Raw genomic sequence first — 27,764 nt, forward strand, 5'->3', positions numbered from 1 at the left:
TAGGCCACGCCCACTAAATTCAGATATCTATGTCGCTTGGGGGTCAGACTAGGATCACGCACCAGAAGTTTCGTAGCAATATCACGATAACTGAAGAAATGAGAGGCAAACATACTTCCATGGCGTGATGGCGATTTTCGCCATGCTCCTGAAGCCCCGCCTTTTTTTGAAACCTGCCAGTACTGGATACCAAGTGACCTCAAGTTGTCTACTGCTGTTTGCCAGAGATTCCTGCTGATTGGGTAAAAGGAGTCCAGTAGGGAGCTGTGAAAAAATGAGTGGCGTGGCGACAGGTCAAAGTTTGAGGCTTAGCCACGCCCACACCGTTAAACTTTTGAAAAATCCGACGGTTGAATTTTTTCCTCTTTGTCTTAAGAGTATATAGCAGACGTTTCAAGGAGATTGGTGAAAAGGGCGACGGAGCATCACTCTCCAAACAAGGTGTGCGAAAACCAGTAAATCGCGTACTTGGACCAAAATGGCCGACTTCCTGTGCGACTTTGCACTTGGGTCCAAGAGACTTTTTTGTAGGTCCTGAGACACCACATTAGTGTACCAAATTTCGTAATCTTCAGTCAAAGCATGGCTTGGGGCTGACAGTTTTAATGGTCCTAGGGGGCGCTATTTCAGAAAATAGGCCACGCCCACCGGATGTTCACATCAGATCTTTTGGGGGGCCAGACTAGGATCACTCACAAGAAGTTTCGTGATGATATCTTTAGAAATGACGAAATGGGAGGCAAACGTAAGGCCACGGCGGTACGCCTGACTTCGCCGCGCCGCCACAGCCCCGCCCTCTGCCGAAAACTCACATAATGTGACACCAAGCAACCCCCACTTGTCTTGAGTTACCAGCTACAAATTTGTGGTGATTTAGTGAAATGGGGCAATTTGGGACCTTTCACAGTAAAACTTAACCTTTTTGGTCCTGAGGGGGCGGGGCTTGTGTGATGTCATCATGCGACCATTCAATTTACTTTGTGAGGTGATGACGAATGACCACAGAAAGTTTGGTAACTCTATTCCATTCAGTTATGAAGTTATAGCAATTTAAAAATTTTTGGCGAGTAGTCAAACTTCGAGGCCTGGCCCCGCCCCTTCAGTATTTACGAAAAGTCAATTTTATTGTCTCATTTTGTTCGCCCATCTCTTCTGAGCAATTTTACAGAATTTTTGAGATGATCGTGCAAAAAATGATCGAGCAATCCAATCAGAAACGGACCCTAAAAACGGCCAAAACGGCAAAAAATCGCCATTTCAACCCAAAATGGCCGACTTCCTGTTTGATATTGACCATGCTTGCAAGAGACTTTTCTGTGCGGACTATTGAGTACTATAAGTGTACCAAATTTCATAACGGTACGATAAACTAAGCTTTATGGAGAGGGTTTTTTTTCATTTTCTAGGGGGCGCTGTTCAGCCAATTTCTTTGCGATTTTTTTGGGACCTTTAAAATATCAAATTTTTCACCAGGCCTGACAAGTATGCAAAATATTGTGAGTTTTGGGGTATGTTAAGGTCCCCAAAAAACCATTCAAAGCGGCACCGGAATAATAAATAAAAATAATAATTAAAGCTGCAAGCAGCGTCGTTCGGCCCTCGCAGCGAAGCTGCTCGCCCTCCTTCCGCAACCCCTCCGCTCCATCCGCGACGCTCTCCAAACCCAGCTCCGCGCTTCTCCATCCTGGCCGGCAGCCGGGGGCACCAGGGCACGTCTGGCAGAACAGAAAGTCAACCACCCCGACACCAGAAACCGTGAACGGCCTCCGCGTCCACACCTCACCCTGACTCAGCATCCCCTCTGAGCCCACCATTACACGTCTCACCACTAGCAGATACTCTATCTTTACTACACTGGTGATGTGATGTTCAGTCTCGGGCATATCGAAGGCTGTTTGTGGAAGTTACAGTCAAACGTAAGGTCACAGCGTCACGCCAGAAATCGCCATGGCATAAAAGCCCCCCCTTTCTGAAAAGCTATCAGATCTGAATGGTCATTACAACATCATGAAGACAGTGCATGACCTTAGTGTCATCTTGACTAAATTAGAGGGGACAAATATGGACATTTCACCATAAAACAGTAGACTTCCTGTAGTCAGGGGGCGGGCTTAGGTGATGTAAGCTGTCCACATTGTCACTGTCTTCAGATGGGGTCAGTGATCACACAGACAAAATTTGAAATTGATCTGATCATGCACATGGGAGTTATTAAGTCACGTAACATAATGGCGACTGGTCAAAGTTTGAGGCTTAGCCACGCCCACACCTTTATACTTATTTAAAATCCAACGGTTGAATTTTTTCCTCTATGTCTTAAGAGTATATAGCAGGAGTTTGAAGGTGATCGGTGGAAAGGACGACGAGACATCATTCTCCTAATAACGTGTGCGAAAACCACTAAATCGAGAACTTGGACAAAAATGGCCGACCTCCTGTGCGACATTGTACTTGGCTCCAAGAGACTTTTTTGTAGGTCCTGAGACACTACATTAGTGTGCCAAATTTCGTGATCCTCAGTCAAAGCATGGCTTGGGGCTGATTGTTTTAATGGTCCTAGGGGGGCGCTATTTCAGAAAATAGGCCACGCCCACAAACTTCAGCTGTCCATGTCTATTAGGGGTCAGAGTAAGAAATCGCCATGGCATCAAAGCCCCTCCCTTTCTGAAAAGCTAGCAGATCTGAATGGTCATTACAACATCATGAAGACAGTGCATGACCTTAGTGTCATGTTGACTAAATTAGAGGGGACAAATATGGGCATTTCACCATAAAAAATAGACTTCCTGTAGTCAGGGGGCGGGGCTTAGGTGATGTCAGCTGTCCACATTGTCATTGTCTTGAGATGTGGTCAATGATCACACAGACACAGTTTGATATAGATCTGATCATGCACATGGGAGTTAAGTCAAGTGATGTAATGGCGAAAGGTCAAAGTTTGAGGCTTAGCCACGCCCACACTTTTATACTTATATAAAATCCGATGGTTGAATTTTTCTCCCTTTGTCTTAAGAGTATATAGCAGAAGTTTGAAGGCGATTGGTGAAAAGGGCGATGGTGCAACACTCTCCAAACAACGTGTGCGAAAACCACTAAATCGAGTACTTGGACCAAAATGGCCGACTTCCTGTGTGACTTTGTACTTGGCTCCAAGAGACTTTTTTGTAGGTCCTGAGACCCCACATTAGTGTATCAAATTTCGTAATCCTCAGTCAAAGCATGGCTTGGGGCTGACAGTTTTAATGGTCCTAGGGGGCGCTATTTAAGAAAATAGGCCACGCCCACAAACTTCAGCTGTCCATTTCTATTGGGGGTCAGACTAGGATCACTCATCAGACATTTTGTTGTGATGTCACAATGATTGAAGAAATGAGAGACAAACGTATTTTCATGGCGTGATGGCGAATTTCGCCATGCTCCCAAAGCCCCGCCTTTATTCAAAACCTGCCAGTACTACAGATCAAGTGACCTCAACTTGTCTGCTGCCATTTGCCAGTGATTGCTGGTGATTGGTTAAAAGGAGTCCAATAGGGAGCTGTGAAAAAAAGAGTGGCGTGGCGACAGGTCAAAGTTTGAGGCTTAGCCACGCCCACACCTTTATACTTATATAAAATCCGACGGTTGAATTTTTTCATCTATGTCTTAAGAGTATATAGCAGATGTTTGAAGGCGATTGGTGAAAAGGGCAATGGTGCAACACTCTCCAAACAACGTGTGCGAATACCACTAAATCGAGTACTTGGACCAAAATGGCCGACTTCCTGCGCGACTTTGCACTTGGCTCCAAGAGACTTTTTTGTAGGTCCTGAGACCCCACATTAGTGTATCAAATTTCGTAATCCTCAGTCAAAGCATGGCTTGGGGCTGACAGTTTTAATGGTCCTAGGGGGCGCTATTTCATTAAATAGGCCACGCCCACAAACTTCAGCTGTGCAGTTCTATTAGGGGTCAGAGTAGGATCACTCATCAGAAATTGTGTGGCGATGTCACAATGATTGAAGAAATGAGAGACAAACGTATTTCCATGGCGTGATGGCGAATTTCGCCATGCTCCCAAAGCCCCGCCTTTATTCGAAACCTGCCAGTACTATAGACCAAGTGACCTCAACTTGTCTGCTGCTATTTGCCAGTGATTGCTGGTGATTGGTTAAAAGGAGTCCGATAGGGAGCTGTGAAAAAAAGAGTGGCGTGGCGACAGGTCAAAGTTTGAGGCTTAGCCACGCCCACACCTTTATACTTATATAAAATCCGACGGTTGAATTTTTTCATCTATGTCTTAAGAGTGTATAGCAGATGTTTGAAGGTGATTGGTGAAAAGGGTGATGGTGCAACACTCTCCAAACAACGTGTGCGAATACCACTAAATCGAGTACTTTGACCAAAATGGCCGACTTCCTGTGCGACTTTGCACTTGGCTCCAAGAGACTTTTTTGTAGGTCCTGAGACACCACATTAGTGTACCAAATTTCGTAATCCTCAGCCAAAGTATGGCTTGGGGCTGACAGTTTTAATGGTCCTAGGGGGCGCTATTTCAGAAAATAGGCCACGCCCACCGGATGTTCACATCAGATTCTATTTGGGGCTGGACTAGGATCACTCCCAAGAAGTGTTGTGGCGATATCTTTAGAAATGACGAAATGGGAGGCAAACGTAAGGCCTAAGCGGTACACCTGACTTCGCCGCACCGCCACATCCCCGCCTTCTGCAGAAAACTCCCATAAAGTGACGCCAAGCAACCCTAACTTGTCTTCAGTTACCTGCTACAAATCTGGGATGATTATTTGAAAGGGCGAATTTTGGAAAATTTCCCAGTAAAACTTCACCTTTTAAGTCCTGAGGGGGCGGGGCTTATGTGACATCATCAATCGACCATTCATTTGTCTTCGGAGGGCGACGTCGATTGTCCATAGAACATTTCTTTAACTGTAATTCTTTCATTTATGAATCTATAGCAATTTGAATTTTTTTGGCGAGTGCTCGAAATTTGAGGCCTGGTCCCGCCCCTTCAGTATTTACGAAAAGTCAATTTTATTGTCTCATTTTAATCGTCCATCACTTCTGTTCGATCGCACACTATTTTTGAGACGATCGTGCGAAAAATGACCAAACTGTTCAACCAAATATAGACCCTAGAAATGGCCAAAACGGGGTCAAAATGGCCACTTTAGTCCAAAATGGCCGACTTCCTGTTTGATATTGACCATGCGTGCAAGAGGCTTTTCTGTGCGTATTGTTGAGTTCTACAAGTGTACCAAATTTCATCACTCTACTATGAAAAAAGGTCAAAGCGGAGGGGTATTTTTAATTTTCCAGGGGGCGCTGTTGAAACATTTTTTTACCAACTTTCACGTTGCCAGTGAAATACGTAAATTTCACGCACTTTCTATATTGGGCCAGAATTTGGTGACTTTTTGGATATGCTAAGACCCCCTAAAGGCCATCCAAAGACGCGGAAGAAAAAAAAAGAAAGAAAAAAAAAAAAAAAAATAAGAAACGGAGCAGATACAATAGGCCTTCGCAGCGCTTCGCTGCTCGGGCCTAATAAACAGAGCAAAAACAAGAGGCCTTCGCAGCGCTTTCGCTGCTCGGGCCTAATAATAATAAACGGAGCAGATACAATAGGCCTTCGCAGCTTCACTGCTCGGGCCTAATAAACGGAGCAGATACAATAGGCCTTCGCAGCGCTTCGCTGCTCGGGCCTAATAATGCATTGAACTTATATAGCGCTTTTTAAGACGCCCAAAGACGCTTTCACACACTCTCACATTCACACACTGCTAGTGATGGTAAGCTACTTTGTAGCCACAGCCGCCCTGGGGAGGTCTGACAGAGGTGAGGCTGCCATTTGGTGCCGTCGGCCCCTCTGACCACCAGTGTTGGGAACGTTACTTTAAAAAAGTAATTAGTTATAGTTACTGATTACTTTGTCAAAAAAGTAACTCAGTTACTAACTGAGTTACAAGATCATAAAAGTAACTAATTACCAACAAAAATAACTACTTAGTTACTTTTTTCATTAAAGAATGCAAGAATTACTACAATAGTGAAATATAAATGACTAATGACTGGAACATAATAAAATGTATGTCCAAATGTTTTTTATAAACCTGAATAATTTCAATAAATAAGCACTTAACAGGAGGAACTACTAACAGGAACATTACACTAACCTAGACTATTAAAAGGTCACTGTGTGATATTTAACAAGACCCCAATCAGCTAAAATTTAAAATTGCAAATAGAAACACCTGTAAAGGTTCCCGAGCCTTTAAATGGTATCTCGGTCTAGTTAAATTACAGAAATAAATGTAATTTTGCACAGTATTCTGATTTTTCCAGCTTCACATAATTGTGTGTTTTTACTAGCATTTCTGTTGCTGGTAATCTAGTAACGGTTAAATAAATAAATAAATATCCTTTAAAATTACACTAGAAGAGGCACGAATCTGATGGAGGACTTAAATGTACTAACATGGGTCAGACCCAACCACAGAAGAGCTGAAGCTGGGTGGTAAACACACACACAGGTAGTTCTAATAACACCTGAGCTCCATGTCGTTTGAGACTGATGCATCAGTGTTACAGCGGGACTAAAGACATGATCAGAAACAGGTTACAGCTGGATGATCTAGGAAGGTAGAAGATCAGGACGTCTGAGCGGTGAACAGGTGAGCGGACCTTCGGGACATCCCGCTGTCACGCCAATAAGGGCATGGCTGCAGACCTGCAGATTCCCACCTGCAGCAGCGAATCTGCGGGGGGTCTGCAGCCGTAGACATTCATCACATCTTCCTCGTTCTTCACGGGCCGTGATGCTCTTGGATGAAAACATCTGCCTCTCTAGCCCTGATCAGCTGATGACAGCTTCAACACACTGCGCTGCTTAACGCACGCTTTTCCTTATCAGTAACAGAAATGACGTTTTCATAAAAGAAGACGTGGGCCGCTGCTGTAAAAAGTGAGGCGCGAACCGGAAAAGCTTCTGCCGATCACAGTTCAACAACGGATTATGAAAGAACAGATAACGCTCGAAACACGCAGATTCTTCCTGATGTGAGAGGTGAGTCTCCACTTTGTTTTGGCGTCGACATCATCCTAGCGCGTCGACACCTCTCTCTCCCTGGCTGCAGCTGAAGTGTGGCGGTCAGAAAGCCTGCTGCTCAACGTTCTACAAGCACATAGTAACGCACAACATTCCGTCCCCGGTAACGGTAACGGCGTTGTAACGGCGGGAAAAGTAATTAATTAGATTATTCCGTTACCTATAAAAGAACGCCGTTAGAAACGCCGTTATACTTAAACGGCGTTACTCCCAACACTGCTGACCACCACTAACACAGGCAAGTTGGGTGAAGTGTCTTGCCCAAGGACACAACAGCAAGATACCCCTGGCGGGAGCTGGAATCGAACCCATGACCCTCCGATCATGAGGCAACCCGCTCTACCACCTGAGCTACTGCTGCCCCAAAGATGCAAACAATGCAAACAATCCACCATCCACAAGGATTTTAGAAAATTGGCTGACCATTGAAAGTCAGCGAGACAATTATTGATTGTTTAAGTAATAGTGGGATTTTGTAAGGTACAGATTATGTCAAATGGGCTCTAAATTTTGTAGGTGAAATAGAATAGAATAGAATAGAATGCATTTATTGTCACTATACAGGTGTAAAGTGAGATACAGAGCATCTCCTACTCAGTGTAAAAAAACATACTTGGGGGGGGGGGGGGGGGATACAGTTCTGCAGCGCTTTGTACATATGGACAGTAATGTTATGTATATACAATTATTGCACATGGAATTTGGTATCAATAGATAGTGGTTGTCAATGGAGGAAGTGGGAAGTGGGGGGCTGTGTTATCGGTGCATGTGTGAGTTCAGGGTGGTTATTGCTTTGGGGAAGAAACAGTTTTTGAGTCTGTGGGTTTTTGTATTAATGCACCTGTAGCGCTTCCCTGAGGGAAGCAGTCTGAACATGTTGAAGCCAGGGTGGGAGCTGTCCTTGATGATGTTTGCTGCCCCACTGAGACAGCGGGAGGAATAAATGTCCATCATGGAGGGGAGAGGACAGCCGATGATCTTCTGTGCTGTCTTTACCACACTCTGAAGCCTCACTCTATCCACCTTGGTGCAGCTGCCGTACCATACCGTGATACAGTAGGTTAGCAGGCTCTCAATGGACGAGCGGTAGAAGGTCAGCAGCAGGTCGGAGTTCAGTTTGTACTTCCTGAGGACTCTCAGGAAGTGCAGCCGCTGTTGGGCCTTCTTGATGACCGCTGAGATGTTTTCCGCCCAGGAGATGTCAGCAGAGATGAGGACACCAAGGAACCGGAAGGTGTGGACCCTCTCCACACACTCCCCGTTGATGTAGAGGGAGCCAAGTCGGTGCTGTGTCTTCTGAAGTCAACAATAAGCTCTTTTGTTTTCTTGGTGTTCAGGGACAGGTTGTTTTCTGAACACCATGCTGCCAACTTCAGGACTTCCTCTCTGTACTCTGCCTCGTCTCCCTTCGAAATGAGTCAGACTACCGTGGTGTCATAGAGGTGTGAATCTTCACTTGTCTCCCGATTCGATTAGATTACGATTATTGGGTCAACGATTCAATTCGATTCGATATCCCGATGCAACACGATTATTTCATATTGATTTGTTTTCATCGATAAATAGCAGATATCAGATAATTGCTTTTTATTTTTTTAATCAAAAACGTAATTGACACAACCTGCCATCCCTCAAAATCTCTCCATTCACAACAGGTTAGGACAAAACATTTTAAACATTTAAGAAGATTTAACAAAGTAAAACAATCTGTTTCCTCGTTCAACGCCATGCCTCAGGCTGAGAAAACACGCTTTGCAAAAACTCACAAAATCTAAAAAAGGTACTGAGAACCTACAGGACACATAATGTAATAATCAAATACATAATGGGTTCATATAGGAGTGTTTAATGTCTCTGAGCAGCTCTAGAGTCAAATATTTATGCCACAGTTGAAGGGTGTCAGAAATAACACCAAATGAAATGTTTGACTTAGTTTATTTTATTTGAACCCAGTGGTTCGTTTATGAAGTGTTAGAGAATGAATCAAGTTCTGTTTGATGCAGAAAACAATAAAACATAAAACAAATTCCACACTTCCAATAATATTTAAGATGTGTGTTTTATTCTTTCTGATAATAACACCAGCAGAAGGCTGTGGGCTGGATTAGGATTAAATTACCCAGCTGATGGATCTCCTTCACTAACCAGCTAACTACAAACCTTTCCACTAACCTGTCCTGTGTGACCCTCACCATGTGACCCTCATGTCCATGCTGTCTCTGGAGGAGCAGATGGGAGACAAGATCTCCTGTAACCTAAAATGAACCAAAGCTTCCTCCCAGTTTCTCTTTAAGCTGAATTTAACATCAGTTTATCATCATGACACAAAATAATAAAGTGGAACAAGAACTTCTATTTCTCTCTCCTTTTAACTTCTCTGTGTCCCTAAATAAGAGACAGACGATCACGCTGCAGCCACCGTCATTGACCCCGCCCCCTCCCCAAGACCGGATCTCCCTACATTACAACAAGCAGTCTGACTGAGCGCTTCCAGGAGAAATAATAATTAAATTGTGAAAATAATAACGCGTGTTTGGAGCATCGGTTTGGAGGAGCGTCCTCCGATCCTCTCTCTTGTGTGAGCAGACAGTGTCTCTCTCTCTCTCTCTCTCTCTCTCTCTCTCTCTCTCTCTCTCAGTCACTGATCGAGCGAGCGGAGCGCGCCGCGTGACAACCCATTCAATTAACATAATTCACGGCCCAAATCCAACAGAACCGGTCGGGCTGATTCGGTTCCGGTTTGGTCTCAGGTTACTACTCCAGCGCTCAGCCCTGCAGTACCACATTAAGGCGGAGGTAAATGTGGAGGATGCTCACTCTGACAGATATGGATGGTGCGTTGGTGCCGCATTAAAAAAACAAAACTACATTCCACTATAATCAATTATGGCGTACTCTTCTACGATGCAGAATCGTTTATGTCCGCATCCCGATGCATCGAATATTTGACTATTTTCCTCAGCTCTATGGTGTCATCAGCAAACTTGATGATGAGAGTGTTATTGTGGGTCGGACTGCAGTCGTGGGTGTACAGAGAATACAGGAGGGGGCTCAGCACACAGCCCTGTGGGGAGCCGGTGCTCAGTGTGTGAGTGGAGGAGAGATGAGGGCCGAGTCTCACAGTCTGGGGCCGGTTTGTGAGGAAATCCTTTATCCAGGCACATGTGAGAGGAGGGAGGCCAAGAGTGACCAGTTTGTTGATGAGGATGTCCGGGATGATTGTATTAAAGGCTGAGCTGTAGTCCACAAAGAGCATTTGGACGTAGCTCTGCCGCTGCTCTAGGTGACTCAGCACAGCGTGGAGGGCTGTGGCAATGGCGTCTTCTGTTGATCTGTTTGCACGGTATGCAAACTGGTGGGGGTCGAATTCTGGGGGGAGGTGATCCTTTATGTGCTGAAGGAGTAGTCTCTCAAAGCATTTCATGATTACCGGTGTGAGGGCAAACCAAGTTAGGATGAACAGATAGATAATTGTTTAACTCTGGGCCTAAACTGGGATTTTGGTTTGACTGGGATTTTCTGGCTGGTGTTTACATTCCGGGAAGGACTGAGGTAGTTAAACTGAGACATTTGGCAGGACACCAAACAAATGATTCACCGCAGACGGTCACTATCGGTCCACCATTCGATTCAGTACAAGCCGTAAAAGAACAATTTGTCAAACTAAAAGAAAAAAAATTGTACAGATTTCACATTAACCCCAAATCCAATTCCTATGGCTTGCAGGCATCAAGGCGCTCGAAGAAAGAAAATGCCAACCAAATGAAGATTTTAAGGTGGCCACCATAAACCAACAAGAAAAAGAAAGCCACATCTCACATCCCTTCAGACTTCTAAACAGTTTAACAGAGTATCAGATATTGGAGAGATTCACGTGATGACAACCACTAATTTGGAATACCCCATCTGTATTTTTGAATGCAAACCGGCACTACTGAGCCTCATATATACCCGGGTTTTGGGTTGTCACCATCCAAAATCCCCTGTCTGGATATGAAGGTTTTGGAAATTAGTACTGCCAGAAAGTAAAAGGAAAAAGAAAAACCCAATAAACAATTAACTGCATGTAAAGGATCAATATGACGGGTCAGTCACAGGATAGCAGGGGAACAGTGTGTAATCTAGATAACTTTAAACCAAACTTTTCATCCATAGTCATAACCATCCACCATAAATAAATAAAATACTCGGGTCACAAGAGCAAAAAATAATTAATTGTTGTGCCACTTTTATTTTGGTTTGTTGCAGGAGCTCTTTCAACGTCTAATTTGTTTTCATTTTAGGGTAAAACTACAATTTGGAGACTCCCTTTTGACCACCATTTTGATTTTTAATTTCATTTCATTTGACTTCTACTTTTATTTTATAGCCCTTGGGCCTTCACTCAATTGATAAGATATTATTTGGTCAGTAAAAACCAGGCGCAGCCACGATGTGGATTAACCTGCACTCGGAGGGTTTCTATAATTCCCCGTTCTGGGGCAGAAGGTGGAAATGTGGCTCATTGGACTTTAACTCTCTCCCACGCTCATTGACCGGACCGTAACCCTCTGGGTTAAGGGTGCAATTTGCCGTTTTTGACTAATTTAGAATTTTCCTTTGTATTCCCAAAATAAAAACCATAATCACTGCCTTATTCGGTATCAGCATTTTCAGCACAGCCTGGACTATATGAATTCATAACTATATTTTATATTGGGACCTAAAGGGGTCGCATATTAGACCTTAAATCATTCCAAACATTTTTAAAGCTGAATTGGAACTGAAACTCAGGGAGGCAGAGTTTTGCTGTTACAATGTCCCAAATAAGACCTGTTCAAAAGACGCGTATACGTGTCCACAGACCTAAAGGGTTAAATTTCCCCAAATCTTCCAAATGTATCCTTAACCCAACAACTTCCCTGTCACTTTCCCTCTCCGTACACACCCGTCGGACTCCAGTCAATTCTTCACACACACACACACACACATACACACACACACACACACATACACACACACACACACACACACACACACACACACACACACACACACACACACACACACACACACACAGAACTGAACTGAACAGAACCTGCAGGTTTTTCACACACTCGAACCGAACCAGGCTCAAAACCTCGGACACACACACCTTTCTCATAGGAACCAGGCCAAAACTGGAGCTTTCAAACACTCAGACAGCCGAAACTCTCAAACGCAGAGCTTCGGCACCACCAAACCCACAAAGCCACACAGACAACCAAGAGCCGCAAGCGGCGGACGAAAATAACAGACACAACACCAAAAGCCTGATGAGGAACACAGAACTGGCCAGTTTTCACACACCCAGAAGGATCAAAGGACAGCTGAAGCTCTTCAGCACAGACCCACAAAGCCACACAAACAACGATGATCAGCAAGCGGCGGACGGACACGACACAACACTAAAAAAAAAAAAAAAAAAAAAAAAAAACGATGAGGAGCACAGAACTCATGAATTTTTAGTTCGACTTGAGGTTTTAAGCCCAAAAGCAGCGGTGTCCAAATCTTTTCGTAACTCAGCAGCAACAGGGAAACGTTAAACAATCCACTCGACATTGTCAGTGTGTTTACAAGAGACTCATTCAAGTCCATTATATCATGTATTAATTGTTTCGTTTATTTCCATAAGTTCCATCAGTCTGCAGTTCCGATCGCCTTTCAGCCTTCCCCAGTAGCGCCGGAACTTCCTGTATAATCTTTTTCACCTCTTTTCAAGTAATACAGGTCGGGTACCGACAGCCGGGCCTAGGCGCGACTCGGCGACTACGTCACCTTCTTTTTCACATCTCTTTCACCGGGACCGTCCAAGACCGTTTGCCGAAATGCGGAACGTCTTCCGCGTCCGGAAGGCAGACACATAAATAAACACACTGTCAAGTCAACCAACTTTATAAATGCAAGGCTACAAAAAAGAGGTACTCACCCACTCCTCCAATCAATCCCAATCCCAATCCCCCCTTGCGCGGCGGAGACACCCCGACGTCAGACGCGCGTGAGACAGCCAGAGAGGGGAGCCCCACAGAGCCATCCAGCCAGCCGGGAAAACAAACCTGCCTCCCCGGACCGAAGCAGGAAACGACTCCCCGGAGACCCCCCCAGCGGCCGAACTGCACGACGGGTTCATGGCACCAAAATGTTAGGTATTTTCATTTTCCCATCCAGGGTTACCTGAAGGGAAAGCTCACCACGCAGCGGATTTATTATCGAGCTGATCAATTTAACCCATTTTGATCTTATTAATTAAAAACCATTTAGATTTTCCAAAGTGGAGAGAGAGAGATAAAATGATACACACGAGTCGATGGTCTCTTTGCTCTCTCGTCGGACCAAAGCCCTCCCAAGAGTATTTATTAAAAGACACATTGAAATGATAAAACGCACACACATTTAGGGAGACAACCATGCGCTGGCACAGGGCGTTCTTACTGATAAGCTAGGACTGGGAAGAGGCAAGGTCAAGCGCCTGTCTGTTGCCAGGGAAGAATAAGCTGGATGAGTTTCGTTTAAAATAATGTATCCATAATTTACCCAACAAAACCAAACACAGTAAGAACACACCAAAGATATTCTAATGACTATTTAGACGATTAATCTAACGACTAGTTTTCTGTTGCACGATTAATAAAAACCAGAAAACCTCAAACGAATACCCCACAAATGTAATAAACCGGTCCTGTTAGAGAATAAACACTACAGGCCTTCCATTTTGTATAACATTGCTTTTATTGTGTTGCGGTGGGTTGTGTTCTGGTGACATGTGGAGCTTCAGAGTGCCGGCTGCTGAGCCTGAGAGGTGGTTGGAGACGGTTTCTTTCTCCATGCTGCTTGTTTTTGTAACTCTTGTGTATGTGGTGAGTGGTGTTACGACCCTTCCTGGAGAGTCTGGCTCGTGTGCATAAAGGAAGGGACAATAACAGAAGATTTAAAAGTTAAAATGATGATCAGGCTTATTTACAAAGAAACTTCAATCTTTCCACCCACAGGTTGGGAATACTCACAAAGAAAACTAATACGGGCTGTGAGGAATTAAAACAAAAGTACAAATAACTAGTGTTAAAGACGTCCCACTGGGCAAACACTACTGGGTTACGTTGTAGAATTTTTAGAATCAAGTCGCTGACGTCATCGACGCTACGCTACACTACGCTACACTACGCTACAGCTCTAATGAGGATATTGGCCGTGTTCAAGATGAGCCAGTTCTGGGCAGAGTAGATCACCGGTGATCAGCGCGCAATGCATGCCGGTTAGGTTTGTTTCCGACTTGCTCTGACGTCATGCCTACGTAGCCAACGATAACCTCATGAGATCAAGGCGGCCGCAGGTTTTGGAGCAAGGCGCTGCAGTTGCTCTCCACTGGCTGCAAAACCTGGCATGATGGGAAACGCCTGGCTCTCACCTGATCTAAGTTCTGATTGGTGTCATGACTCCCATCCTTCACCCTCCTCTGCCTCCTCATTTAACCTTCATTCAGCTCACCTGGTCCCTTCACCAAGCTCCTGACAAGCCCTGTTTCCCCTGGCAACCACAATCTACTTCATCCACTTCACCTGCTCCTGACTCCTCAGCTCATTACACACACCTACTCCTCCTGCTATATAAGATCCATTCAGCTACCCAGTCATCGCCAGATTATTGAAAGCTGTTGCCAGTAAATTCTCCAGCCATCCACCCTGCCTGATCTCTGCCTCCGGACCTCGTTTTTCTCCTGACCCCTGCCTTTTACGCTGCCTGCCTTTATGACCTTCACCTGTCTCCGACTCCTGTCTCCAGCCTCACCCACCTGGTAACTCTGCAGCAAATAAAAGACGTTTTTATCTACTTTTCTGTGTTTGGCGTCTTCACGGGTCTTCCTAGTTCTGTTCATGACAGAATAATCTGGCCAAAAAATTAGACCCAATGCTGACCCAGTGCTTGGGAATTTTTTTTTTTTACTTTTCATCTGACCTGACATGGATCCAGCAGAATCCTGGACTACATCAACAACTCTCCATTACAGATACTGTGGAGACCCAGAAACTTGCCGGACTTATATTGAAGCCTGCGCTCGTTATTTGGACCTGGCTTCCTCGGATCATGAAAAGGTCTCGTTCATGATATCCATTCTGGGTGGTAACGCCCTGGTGTGGGCTATGGATTATATTTTGGTGCGTCCGTCCAGATCGGTGTCCTTTTGGGAGTTTGCCAGGCGTCTGCAGGAGACCTTTGGCCATTGCTCGTGTCCTGTTCATGCCTCCGAATCACTCTGTCTGTCCCGGGGCATCAGTACTCACCTACTCCCATCAGATCCGGTTTCCTTTCCCTTGTCCCTGTTGATGCCGTCTCTCCCTCCACCCGACGACGACGCTGGAACAGTCGCCAGCAACCCCCATCCAAACACCACCCGCCCGCACCGCATGCTGCTCCTGCGGTGGTCCCGGAGGTCGCATTGCATCCTGCTCCTGCGGTGGTCCCGGAGGTTGCACCGCATCTTGCTCCGGCAGTAGTCCCGGAGGTCGTACCGCATCCTGCTCTGGCGGTGGTCCCGGAGATCGCACCGCATCCTGCTCCGGAGGTGGTCCCAGAGGACGCACCCTATACTGCTCCGGTGGTGGTCCCGGAGAACGCACCGCATCCTGCTCCGGCGGTGGTCCCGGAGGACGCATCGCATCCTGCTCTGGCGGTGGTCCCGGAGGACACATGGCATTCTGCTCGGGCACTGGCGGTGTCCCGGAGGACGCATCGCATCCTGCTCCAGCGGTGGTCACGGAGGACGCACCGGATCCTGCTCTGGCGGTGGTCCCAGAGGACGCATCGCATCCTGCCTCGGCGGTGGTCCCCAAGGACGCATCGCATCCTGCCTCGGCGGTGGTCCCGGAGGATGCATCACATCCTACTCAGCCCTTCCACGAGGTTCCGGTCCAGCCTTTTCAAGAGTTCCCGTCTCCCCCAGTCCCAGAGTCTACGTCCCTGTCCCCAGAGTTCCCGTCTCCCCCAGTCCTAGAGTCTACGTCCCTGTCTCCAGAGTTCCCGTCTCCAGAGTTCCCACCTCCCCCAGTCCCAAAGTCTACATCCCTGTCTCCAGAGTTCCCGTCTCCACCAGTCCATGTTCCTGTCTCCAGAGTTCCCATCTCCAGAGTTCCCTGAGTCCCTTCAGTCTCCAGAGTCTACGTCCCCACCAGTCTCCAGAGTCCACGTCCCCACCAGTCTCCAGAGTCTACGTCCCCACCGGTGCCGGAGTCTACGTCCCCAACGGTCCCAGAGTCTACGTCCCTGTCTCCAGAGTCCCCACCAATCCCAGAGTCTACGTCCCTGTCTCCAGAGTCCCCACCAATCCCAGAGTCTACGTCCCCAACGGTCCCAGAGTCTACGTCCCTGTCTCCAGAGTCCCCACCAGTCCCAGAGTCTACGTCCCTGTCTCCAGAGTCCCCTGAGTCCCCACCAGTCCCAGAGACTACGTCCCTGTCTCCAGAGTCCCCTGAGTCCCCACCAGTCCCAGATTCCCCTCTTAGCCTTAGTCCAGTGTCCCCTCTTAGCCGTAGTCCAGTGTCCCCTCTTAGCCGTAGTCCAGTGTCCCCTCTTAGCTGTAGTCCAGTGTCCCCTCTTAGCCGTAGTCCAGTGTCCCCTCTTACCCGTAGTCCAGTGTCCCCTCTTAGCCGTAGTCCAGTGTCCCCTCTTAGCCGTAGTCCAGTGTCCCCTCTTAGCCGTAGTCCAGTGTCCCCTCTTAGTCGTAGTCCAGTGTCCCCTCTTAGTGATAGTCCATTGTCCCCTCTTAGTCATAGTCCATTGTCCCCTCTTAGTCGTAGTGCAGAGTCCCCTCTTAGTCCTCGTCCTCCAGTGTCTATCCCCTGACTTCCACAGTCCCGGCTCCTGGTTCCCCGTTGCAGCCCCCCCCAGACTCCCGCAGTCCCGGCTCCTGGTTCCCCGTCGCCGGCCCCCCAGACTCTTCTGGCCCTCCTTTCTGGTCCCCCTCTTCCCGCCCTGCTCGGACCCTCCCTCCTGGTCCCCCTCCTCCCACCCTGCTCTGGCCCTCCTTCCTGGTCCCCCTCCTCCCGCCCTGCTCTGGCCCTCTTTCCTGGTCCCCATCCTCCCACCCTGCTCTGGCCCTCCCTCCTGGTTCCCCTCCTCCTGCCCAGCTCTGGTTTCCTGTGGGTGTCTTGAATCCGCCCTTGAGCGCGGGGTGGGGGGGGGGGTTATTCTGTCATGACTCCCATCCTTCACCCTCCTCTGCCTCCTCATTTAACCTTCATTCAGCTCATCTGGTCCCTTCACCAAGCTCCTGACAAGCCCTGTTTCCCCTGGCAACCACAATCTACTTCATTCATTCCACCTGTTCCTGTCATCAGCTTCATCCACTTCACCTGCTCCTGACTCCTCAGCTCATTACACACACATACTCCTCCTGCTGTATAAGATCCATTCAGCTACCCAGTCATTGCTAGATTATTGAAAGCCGTTGCCAGTAAAATCTCCAGCCATCCACCCTGCCTGATCTCTACCTCCGGACCTCGTTTTTCTCCTGACCCCTGCCTTTTACGCTGCCTGCCTTTACGACCATCGCCTGTCTCCGACTCTTGTCTCCAGCCTCACCCACCTGGTAACTCTGCAGCAAATAAAAGATGTTTTTATCTACTTTTCTGTGTTTGGCGTCTTCACGGGTCTTCCTAGACAATTGGTTCCCATTTTGAGCAAAACGTCCAGTGACAGAACGCAAAATGTTACTTGGTCGCATGTATTCTGTAAATCATGTTACGTTGATGATGACATCTATATAGGCCAAAAAGAGAAATGTGTTTTGTGTTCTTTTGCCACATTCCCCATTAAAACCCTACAGCTGCTAACCTTTACTTATTATTACAGTCATATCTTCACATGCACATGTCTACAATATATGGTATCCACAAGCATGTGTGTCAGTTGCTAACAAGCACCAGAATTAAAATTTAAAATTAAACAAGTGTGAACGCTAACGTGATATCTTCATCCATCGTCACCTGTGAGCGACACATGTAGGGAAATCTGTCTGACTTAAAACGCCGGCTTTCAGCCACTCCCCCTGCTGCGTCCGTCTGCTCTCGTCTCTTTTCCAGGAGAGGCGCTGCTCAACTCGAACAAGGCCATTGTTGAATGTCGGCATCAGGTCACATGATCTCAATATTTGACCCCCCCCCGTCCCGAAACTATTTAAGGTTAAACACAGAAAAACCTCCAACAGCTGCAGAGAACTGACCTCAGAACCTTCAGTCTACAGTCTGGGCTCTCCAGGAAACCACAGAACTCCTTCACTACAGAATCAGACAGGATGATCTCACGCAGGTCCAGTTCTGTCAGAGGGGACGGGTTGGACTTCAAAGCTGAGACCAGACAAGAACAGCTGATCTCTGACAAGCTGCAGAACCTCAACCTGAATAAAGAATAAAAGCAGTGAGCTGAAGCCAACAGGATGCAGGTTAAAACAGAAACATGAACTAAATGAAACTCTAAAACTCTTCTGAATGTTCGTTCTGTGTTTTGGTTCATAATTATGTGCGGGCAGCAGAGGACAACATCGTCCTCTGCTGCCCGCACAAAAACGGAAGTGACGCCACGAACAGCTGGCGGCTCTGACTAAGGCGGATGTTCCGGCCGAAACGTGCCAGCCAAAGGTAAAAAACATCAAATGACCACACTGTATTAAATAAGAAAAAATAAAAAATAAAAATGTGTCCATATCACGAGACACCGAAGATAAAATAATAAATAAAATAAACAAAGACAATAAAAGTATAAAATGTGTAAAACAAATCAAACACATTCCCATCACAAAGCATAAAGGCAGTTGTTCCAGTGTTTAAAAGGCCTGAGGAATACCTCGTGTCTCTATGTTAAAGCTGACAGGCTCCGACTACAATGTTAGCTGACAAACTCAAACCACGCATGAATTTCTACATGTAGTTCCTCAGTAGTGCATGAAAGGTAGGGACGTTACTCCTGACTAACATCTGACCTGCAGAAGTCCATGGTGGGAGGAGCCTAAGGAGGATTCTAAATGCATCCTGATAAGCTACTTGTAGTTTCTTCATTCCAGCCTGACTTTAAGAGCAGCACAAGTGGGCCCTATAGAAGGGAGTACAAGAGGAAGGACAAAGGGCCACTTTAACCTGGTCTGAGCACATGCCACAGTTACTGTACCAGAGTGTTAGCCTGCAGGTACGGCTTACAGCACTGTCTCTTTACATCCTCATCATCACACACTTCACTTCTTAGAATGGCCCCACATATCTGACTTCTCACCACATCCAGGACTTGGTTCATTAAATAAAAGATGGAAAGCTCAGCTTCTGATCCTCTTTAGTTGCAGCAATCATGACAAGACTCTTTTTAGGGTTCAACATGATGTCTCACTGTTCACCATAGCTAGCAGCTGCTGCATGCCAGCACTGTAGGGACACAAGAGGACGAGATCTTCTGCATACATTCAATGATTTACAAGGAGGTGGCCCACCAAGCACCCAGTCTAGCGATCATTCAGAGCATCAGACATCAAGGTACAGCTTAAAGAGGACAGGAGACAAGACTCCACCTTGTCTGACTCCATTAGATACAGTGAAGGCTTCAGAGACTTCCATAACCCCACTGAACCTGCATCAGTTAGTGAGAGGACCACAAATGCTAAATCCTGATTCTATCAGCGGGGAGCCTCTACTTTGTAGTTGTAGGTCCAGTTTATGCTGATGAACTCTGTCAAAGGCTTTGGAGGCGTCTAAAAACACATAAAAACCGATGGATTCTGTCTCAGAGACGTACTTCCAGTTTCCTTTAGAGCACAGATACATAAGTCAGTACTACGCTGACTTTTAAACCACACTGATGATCAGTTGCTGCTATAGACTCTTGAAGTCTTTCCAGCAGAATCTGCTCAAACACTTTAGACAACCGTTGCCAGGGCAACTGGCCTGTTTTATCCATGCAGGATATTCTTCCAGTTGTTTCTTTCACCACATGAAGTAAAAGAACTGATACCATGTGATCAGGTCAGATAGCACGCTTCAACAAACCAGTAAAGCACAATGAGAGGAACACATGGACTCTTCCACTAGCATACTACATGTGCTCTGCTGAGAACTGCTCAAGGCCACACGCTTTGTTTAATGACTTTTTCTCAGTAGCAAGACGGACTTCATCAGCTCAGACAATCAGGCCACAATTGTAGTGAATATTGAACCTTTCACTATTGACACAGTTAAACATCCTGCAATAGTGTTTCCTCCATATTTCAGCTATATTCTATCTCCAGACACCCCATCAATAGTTGCTGCTAGCAGAGACCTACTGAACTAAACCATTTAAATACAATTCATCTATTTTATTAAGTCAGAAACACAAAACCACGATGAACTGATGTTTAATATTTTATTCAGTAAAAGTTATTTAAAGGTTCAAACAGAAACTTGTTTTTGTTCTAAGATGTTTATTTAAACTTTTGGAAAAATTGGAAAGTTATAAAAAAAATTTAAATGTTTGACATGAAGAAAATATTTATAAATGATTTAATTCTGAAGAATGAGTGAATGATTTTAGTTTGTTAAACACAGAAAAACCTCCAACAGCTGCAGAGAACTGACCTCAGAACCTTCAGTCTATAGTCTGGACTCTCCAGGAAACCACAGAGCTCCTTCACTCCAGAATCAAACAGGCTGTTAAAGCTCAGGTCCAGTTCTGTCAGATGGGACGGGTTGGACTTCAGAGCTGAGACCAGAGAAGAACAGCTGATCTCTGACAAGTAGCATCTCCTCAACCTGAATAAAGAATAAAAGCAGTGAGCTGAAGCCAACAGGATGCAGGTTAAAACAGAAACATGAACTAAATAATTTAAACTAAATTAATAATTTTATTTTTCTGTTATTAATCAGAAATGACAACACGCCCTTTATGATCGCATTAAACCAAATGAAACAAATCCTCTGAAAATGAGCCACAGCCTGCTTTTAATCCCAAATAAACTAAAGTCGTCACATCCTTGTTCACAAAAACACCAACCCAAAAAACCATAGACATAGTAGTTAACAGAATCAGACAGGACAAGACTTTACACAAAAGAACAAACCTCACAGCAGATGACATGGCACAACTGATGGGATAAAATAAGAGCAACAATGAAAAACACAACATAAACACACCAACAAAACCATACGCAACAGTTAGAAACAGACTAGTACACCCAAAAGACAAGATACCAGCTGGACGTAAAAGTGGAGTCGTTTACGAAATCCCATGCAAACTCTGCAATAAAACATACATAGGAGAAACCGGACACCAACTCAACACACGAACAATAGAACATAGAAAGGAGTGTGAGAAAGAAACAAGTCGAAAACACACAAGAGCAGCAAAACATGAAGCAGAAAGTACAATAAAGAAGTCAGCCGTAACAGATCACTGCACAAGAGAAAACCATGTAATGGACTGGGACAACACAAGGATCATAAACAGCGAACAACAGAAATACAAAAGATGGATAAAAGAAGCTATCGAGATAAGGAGACGTGGATGTGGGACCATGATCAGAGACGATGGAGTTTACTCATTGGATCGCGCATGGGACTGCATCATCGGAGAGGGGAGAGCGGGCAGCAGAGGGCGACAACGTCCTCTGCTGCCCGCGGATAAACGGAGTAGGAAGTGACGCCACCATCAGCCTCAGCTCTGAGGATGTTTTGCACTGTAGGGACACGTACGTCAGCAAGGTAAAGAAAAACCTTTCCTGTGTTTTAAAAAGAACCAAAAATGGAATTAGAAACTAAACACAGTAAAAACACACCAAATATATTCTAATGACTATTTAGACGATTTAATCTAACGACTAGTTTTCTGTTGCACGATTAATAAAAACCAGAGAATCTCAAATAAATACCCCAAAAATGTAATAAACTGGTCCTGTTAGAGAATAAACACTACAGGCCTTCCATTTTGTATAACATTGCTTTTATTGTGTTGCGGTGGGTTGTGTTCTGGTGACATGTGGAGCTTCAGAGTGCCGGCTGCTGAGCCTGAGAGGTGGTTGGAGACGGAGTTTCTTTCTCCATGCTGCTTGTTTTTGTCACTCTTGTGTATGTGGCGAGTGGTGTTACGACCCTTCCTGGAGAGTCTGGCTCGTGGGCATAAAGGAAGGGACAATAACAGAAGATTTAAAAGTTAAAATGATGATCAGGTTTATTTACAAAGAAACTTCAATCTTTCCACCCACAGGTTGGGAATACTAACAAACAAAACTAATACGGGCTGTGAGGAATTAAAACAAAAGTACAAATAACTAGTGTTAAAGACGTTCCACTGGGAAAACACTACTGGGTTCTAGATCAAAATAAGGATCTCAAAAGGTACAAACTCTAAACTGGGTGGTCAAACCAAACTCAAGGTGATATTTTAACTAAATCAAAAGCCCACAGCGCTCTAAATGCATCCAAAAGGGAGATCTACACCAAACAAAAGATCAACTCTAGACCAAAACGTTACAGTTTATCCAGACACAAGCTTTGGTAGCTTTACCAACGTTAAGCACAAGTTACCACGTAGAAATAAACCAAAAAGACCCAGCACACTAACCAGCGCAGAGGAGAGACAGCTACCACAAGAACAGCTCTCCTGATGTCTGAAAGAAGATTCCTTATGATATGAAGGGGCTATTCCAGGTGATTTTCTACATCTGCCATAGAGACGAGGCAGCGCCTTTGACCCCGGAGGTTGTTGTCTGTTGCCGGGAGATGAACGCGGGCGAAACAGGAAGAGAATCTGGTAGCGGAATCTTACATAAAATTAGTGGATCACTAAATAAAAAAGCTTGAAAAACTATAACTATTTGCACTACCTACAATTTATCTGGATGTGTGTAACATTTCTATAGCGCACTCCCTGGCTACGCTACACTACGCTACAGCTCTAATGAGGATATTGGCCGTGTTCCAGATGAGCCAGTTCTGCACAGATTAGATCACCAGTGATCGGCGAGCAGTGCATGCCGGTTAGATTCGTGTCCGACTTGACGCCGACTTGCTCTGACGTCATGCCTACGTAAATGGCCTGTATTTGATATAGCGCCTTCTAGAGTCCTAGAACCCCCCAAGGCGCTTTACAACACAATCAGTCATTCACCCATTCACACACACATTCACACCCTGGTGGGGATGAGCTACAATGTAGCCACAGCTGCCCTGGGGCACACTCACAGAGGCGAGGCTGCCGAGCACTGGTGTCACTGGTCCCTCCGACCACCACCAGCAGGCAACGTGGGTTAAGTGTCTTGCCCAAGGACACAACGACAGCGACAGACTGAGCGGGACTCGAACAAGCAACCTTCCGATTACGGGGCGAGCACTTAACTCCTGTGCCACCGTCGCCACCGTCGCCAACGATAACCTCGTGAGATCAAGGCGGCCGCAGATTTTGGAGCAAGGCGCTGCAGTTGCTCTCCACTGGCTGTAAAACCTAGGGCATGACGGGAAACGCCTGGCTCTCACCTGATCTAAGTTCTGATTGGTTCCCATTTTGAGCAAAACATCCAGTGATAGAACGCAAAATGTTAGTTGGTCACATGTATTCTGTAAATCATGTTACGTTGATGATGACAACTATATAGGCCATAAAGATAAATGTGATTTGTGTTCTTTTGTCACGTTTCCTATTAAAACCCTACAGCTGCTAACCTTTACTTATTATTACAGTCATATCTTCACATGCACATGTCTACAATATATAATATCCAAAAGCATGTGTGTCAGTTGCTAACAAGCACCAGAATTAAAATGTAAAATTAAATAAGTGTGAACGCTAACGTGATATCTTCAGCCATCGTCACCTGCGAGCGACACGTAGGGAAATCTGTCCGACGTAAACGCCGGCTTTCAGCCACTCCCCCTGCTGCGTCCGTCTGCTCTCGTCTCTTTTCCAGGCGAGGCGCTGCTCAACTCGAACACGGCCATTGTTGAATGCTGGCATCAGGTCACATGATCTCAATATTTGACACCCCCAACGTGTCCAGAAACTATTTAAGGTTAAACACAGAAAACCTCCAACAGCTGCAGTGAACTGACCTCAGAACCTCCAGTCTACAGTTTGGACTCTCCAGTCCAGAACTCAGAATCTTCATTTCAGAATCAGACAGGAAGTTCACAATCAGGTCCAGTTCTGTCAGATGGGACGGGTTGGACTTCAGAGCTGAGGACACAACTTCAAGGTGAGTCTCTGAGAGTTCAGAACAATCACCAGCTCTGTGATGAGAGAAAAGTTCAAGTCAGTTGTAATAAAATCAGAGAATCTGTCTGATAAACATCCTGAAATCAGATGATGACTAAACAGTGATGTCATCATCTCATGAACATCTGCTCTTCGCATCTGTGCTTCATCTGGTCCATCTGACTGTCTGACATGAGCCCGTGAATCTGTTCAGTCTCTTTCACACCTGCAGACTTTTAATGAGAATCTTAGTTTAGCTTTAATCTGCAGATGAAGGAGGGAACATGGCGTTCCATTTCTGCTTCCATCATGTCCACAGTCTGTCAGCAGGATCTGATCTAGAGTCAGGATCAACACGTCTGCTGTAGGAAAACATTTGGACTCTTTTCTAGTTTCCATCTGAGCTCAGAACCTTTAGACTGAGTTCAGCTCAGTGAACAGGTCCAGTTGGAAAGATGATCTCTTTGCTTCCAGTTCCTGTCAGCTCCAACTGTTCAGGTGCACACGCAGGAACATGCTGCTGATGTCCAGCTTTCAAAGTCCACAACATCAGAGATTTAGCAGGACTGGGATTCAGAGCTCTGATGTGGAACAGTGAGGTGTGTGTGGACACACTTCACCAGAAAGCAGTGATGGATTTGTTGTTTGTTCTTGAAAAAGGAACCAAATAAACCAAGTCCACCCTCAACAAAGCTCTGATGCAGAAAGAGGCAGCAGAGAGTGTTGGTCTGTCCACAATCAGACTCTCAACCTTCTGATTCACTTTGACGTCTTTTTCATTCACTAAAGTGATTTTTCTGTTTAAACTGCGCAGCTCTAATAACTACTACTGACTGATGATGCTCATCAACACATCTGGACTCACCTGAACTTTCTGCAGTTCCTCACAGCTGGAATCAGTCTCAGTTGTCCCCATGGTGATGCGTTGTACTTCTGCAGGTCCAACTCATCCAGAACCTCCTCTGACATCAGCAGCATGTAGGCCAGAGCTGAACACTGGATCTCTGAGAGTTCCTCTGATCTGTTCTCTGACTTCAGGAACTTTTGGACCTCCTGATAAACTGAGAGGTCCTTCATCTCCATCAGACAGTGGAAAATGTTGATGCTTCTGTCTGGAGAGACTTTATAACTGTTCATCTCCTTCAGGTTGTTGATGGTTCTCTGGATGGTTCCTGGACTGATCTGTGTCTGACCCAGCAGACCTCCTAAGAGTCTCTGGTTGGACTCCACAGAGAGGCCATGAAGGAAGCGGACAAACAGGTCCAGGTGGCCGTTTTCACTGCTGAGGGATTTCTCCATGACTCTCTTCAGGAAGTCCTCCAGAGATGAGTTTCTGTAGTCTCCTCGCAGGAAGTTCTTCATCACCTCCGTGTTCCTGCTGCTGAAGCAGTGGAACATGTAGACTGCAGCCAGAAACTCCTGAACGCTCAGATGAACAAAGCAGTAGACTGGTTTCTGGAACATCACACACTCTCTTTTGAAGATCTCTGTACAAACTCCTGAGTACACCGAGGCCTCTGAGACATCAAGACCACACTGCTCCAGGTCTTCTTGGTAGAACATGATGTTTCCTTCCTCCAGATGTTCAAACGCCAGCCTCCCCAGCTTCAGAAGAAGCTCCCTGTCAGCCTCCATCAGCTCCTGTGGACTGGTCTCAGGTCCTTCATGGTACTTGTTCTTCTTCCTCTTGGTCTGAACCAGCAGGAAGTGTGAGTACATGTCAGTCATGGTCTTGGGCAGCTCTCCTCTCTGCTCTGTAGTCAACATGTTCTCCAGAACTGTAGCAGTGATCCAGCAGAAGACTGGGATTCCACACATGATGTGGAGGCTCCTGGAGGTCTTGATGTGGGAGATGATTCTGCTGGACAGCTCTTCATCACTGAACCTCCTCCTGAAGTAGTCCTCCTTCTGGGCGTCAGTGAAGCCTCGTACTTCTGTGACCCTGTGGACACATGAAGGAGGGATCTGATTGGCTGCTGCAGGTCTGGAGGTGATCCAGACCAGAGCCGAGGGAAGCAGGTTCCCCTTGATGAGGCTTGTCAGCAGCACCTGGACTGATGACCTCTGTGTGACCTCAGAAACCAGCTGACTTCTGCTGAAGTCCAGTGAAAGTCTGCTTTCATCCAGACCATCAAAGATGAAGAGAAGTTTCCAGACAGCTAGCTTCTCTGCTGGGATCTTCTGGAATGTTGGATAGAAAACACGGAGCAGCGTGAGAAGACTGTGCTGCTCATCTCTGATCAAGTTCAGCTCCCTGAAGGAAAGCAGAAGCACCACATGGACATCTTGGTTCTCCAAGCCCTCGGCCCAGTCCAGAGTGAACTTCAGCACTGAGAAGGTTTTTCCAGCTCCAGCGACGCCGTTGGTCAGAACCACTCTGATGGCTTTAACTTTATCTTTATGTTGGTCTTCGTCTTCATCAGGTAAGGCTTTAAAGATGTCCTGGCACCTGATTGGAGCACCATGGAGCCTCTTGGTCTTGGAAGCGGTCTCCAGCTGCTCCACCTCATGTTGGGTAAGAACCTCTTCACTCTGTCCCTCTGTGATGTAGAGCTCAGTGTAGATCCTGTTCAGGAGGGTTCTACTTCCTGGTTCATCACTTCCTTCAGTCACACGTTCACATCTGCTCCTCACACTGGGCCGATGTTCTTCTAGAACCTTCTGCAGACCAACATCTGCTGAGAAATGTGACACAGAGCAGATCTGAATGCTGCAGCAGAACCTCCAACATTTTATTGGTAGTTCAATCTGAATCATCTTCATAAAGATCAGGGGTCTCATTTATCAAACATTGTGTAGAATCCTTACTAAAACCGTACTTAAGCTCAGCAAAAATAATGTACCTACGCCAAGTAGGTTTGTGATCTATCAAACATGGAGTACGCACAGCTGCACGCAATCTCCGCTTCATAAATCAGAGACTAACGAGAAAGTTTCTCAGCTGCTTTTTGGTCACATCCCGCCCTCACCACGCCCACTTACTGCCATAAATAGTCAATGCAAAGTGCCTTGTGGACCTCATGCATTTACATAAGCCGGCTGTTGCAGCGCTCTGCCAATGACATGGCGACCGTAGATCAAGGCAGATCAAGGCAGCGCTATTTCACAAGCAGAAATTGAGGTACCTGTGGGTGAGGTGGAGAAATGAAAGGAAGTACTTTTGAAAAACAAATAAGAGAAAATCCACGGAGTGGCACAGCGTTGCTGAAGCCGTCAATGTTGTGAGTTCTTTAGAGAGATCTGTGGCGGATATAAAAAAAATGGTCCGATCAAGATTCGATCCCCAGACTCCCGGGTGAAAGGAGCTAACCAGTCAGCCAAACAGGGATCTCATCTGGCAAAGTAGCCAGGGCGCATGATCAATCAGGTCACGGTGACAGGACGCTCACACTGTCAGTCTGTCACAGATGCATGACATTCTGTCTAATTCTGCCCCCCTGCTGATATT

General features: G+C 46.0%; 1 protein-coding gene across 15 annotated transcripts in view; it reads right to left on the bottom strand.

Annotated features, from left to right (window-relative positions):
- Positions 1 to 27,764, bottom strand: part of LOC107373330 (NACHT, LRR and PYD domains-containing protein 12) — a 306,418-nt gene that overhangs the window by 264,715 nt on the left and 13,939 nt on the right. For 13 of the 15 annotated variants that reach the window (XR_011519105.1, XR_011519106.1, XR_011519104.1 and 10 more), the window contains exons 4-7: positions 25,182 to 26,994; positions 24,175 to 24,351; positions 20,710 to 20,883; positions 18,336 to 18,509 (exon numbers count right to left, since the gene is read on the bottom strand). Coding sequence is in view for 7 of the 15 variants with exons in the window: in XM_070548110.1 (XP_070404211.1) it covers positions 18,336 to 18,509; positions 20,710 to 20,883; positions 24,175 to 24,351; positions 25,182 to 26,994 (2,338 nt within the window). In the remaining 8 variants the exon portion in view is untranslated. Of the gene's footprint in view, positions 1 to 7,326; positions 14,009 to 18,335; positions 18,510 to 20,709; positions 20,884 to 20,906; positions 24,073 to 24,174; positions 24,352 to 25,181; positions 26,995 to 27,764 lie in introns of those variants that run through there. The other 2 variants (XM_070548113.1, XM_070548114.1) reach the window with 2 other exon arrangements.

This window comes from Nothobranchius furzeri, chromosome 2 (genome assembly GCF_043380555.1).
Source record: "Nothobranchius furzeri strain GRZ-AD chromosome 2, NfurGRZ-RIMD1, whole genome shotgun sequence".
Lineage (NCBI taxonomy): Eukaryota > Metazoa > Chordata > Actinopteri > Cyprinodontiformes > Nothobranchiidae > Nothobranchius > Nothobranchius furzeri.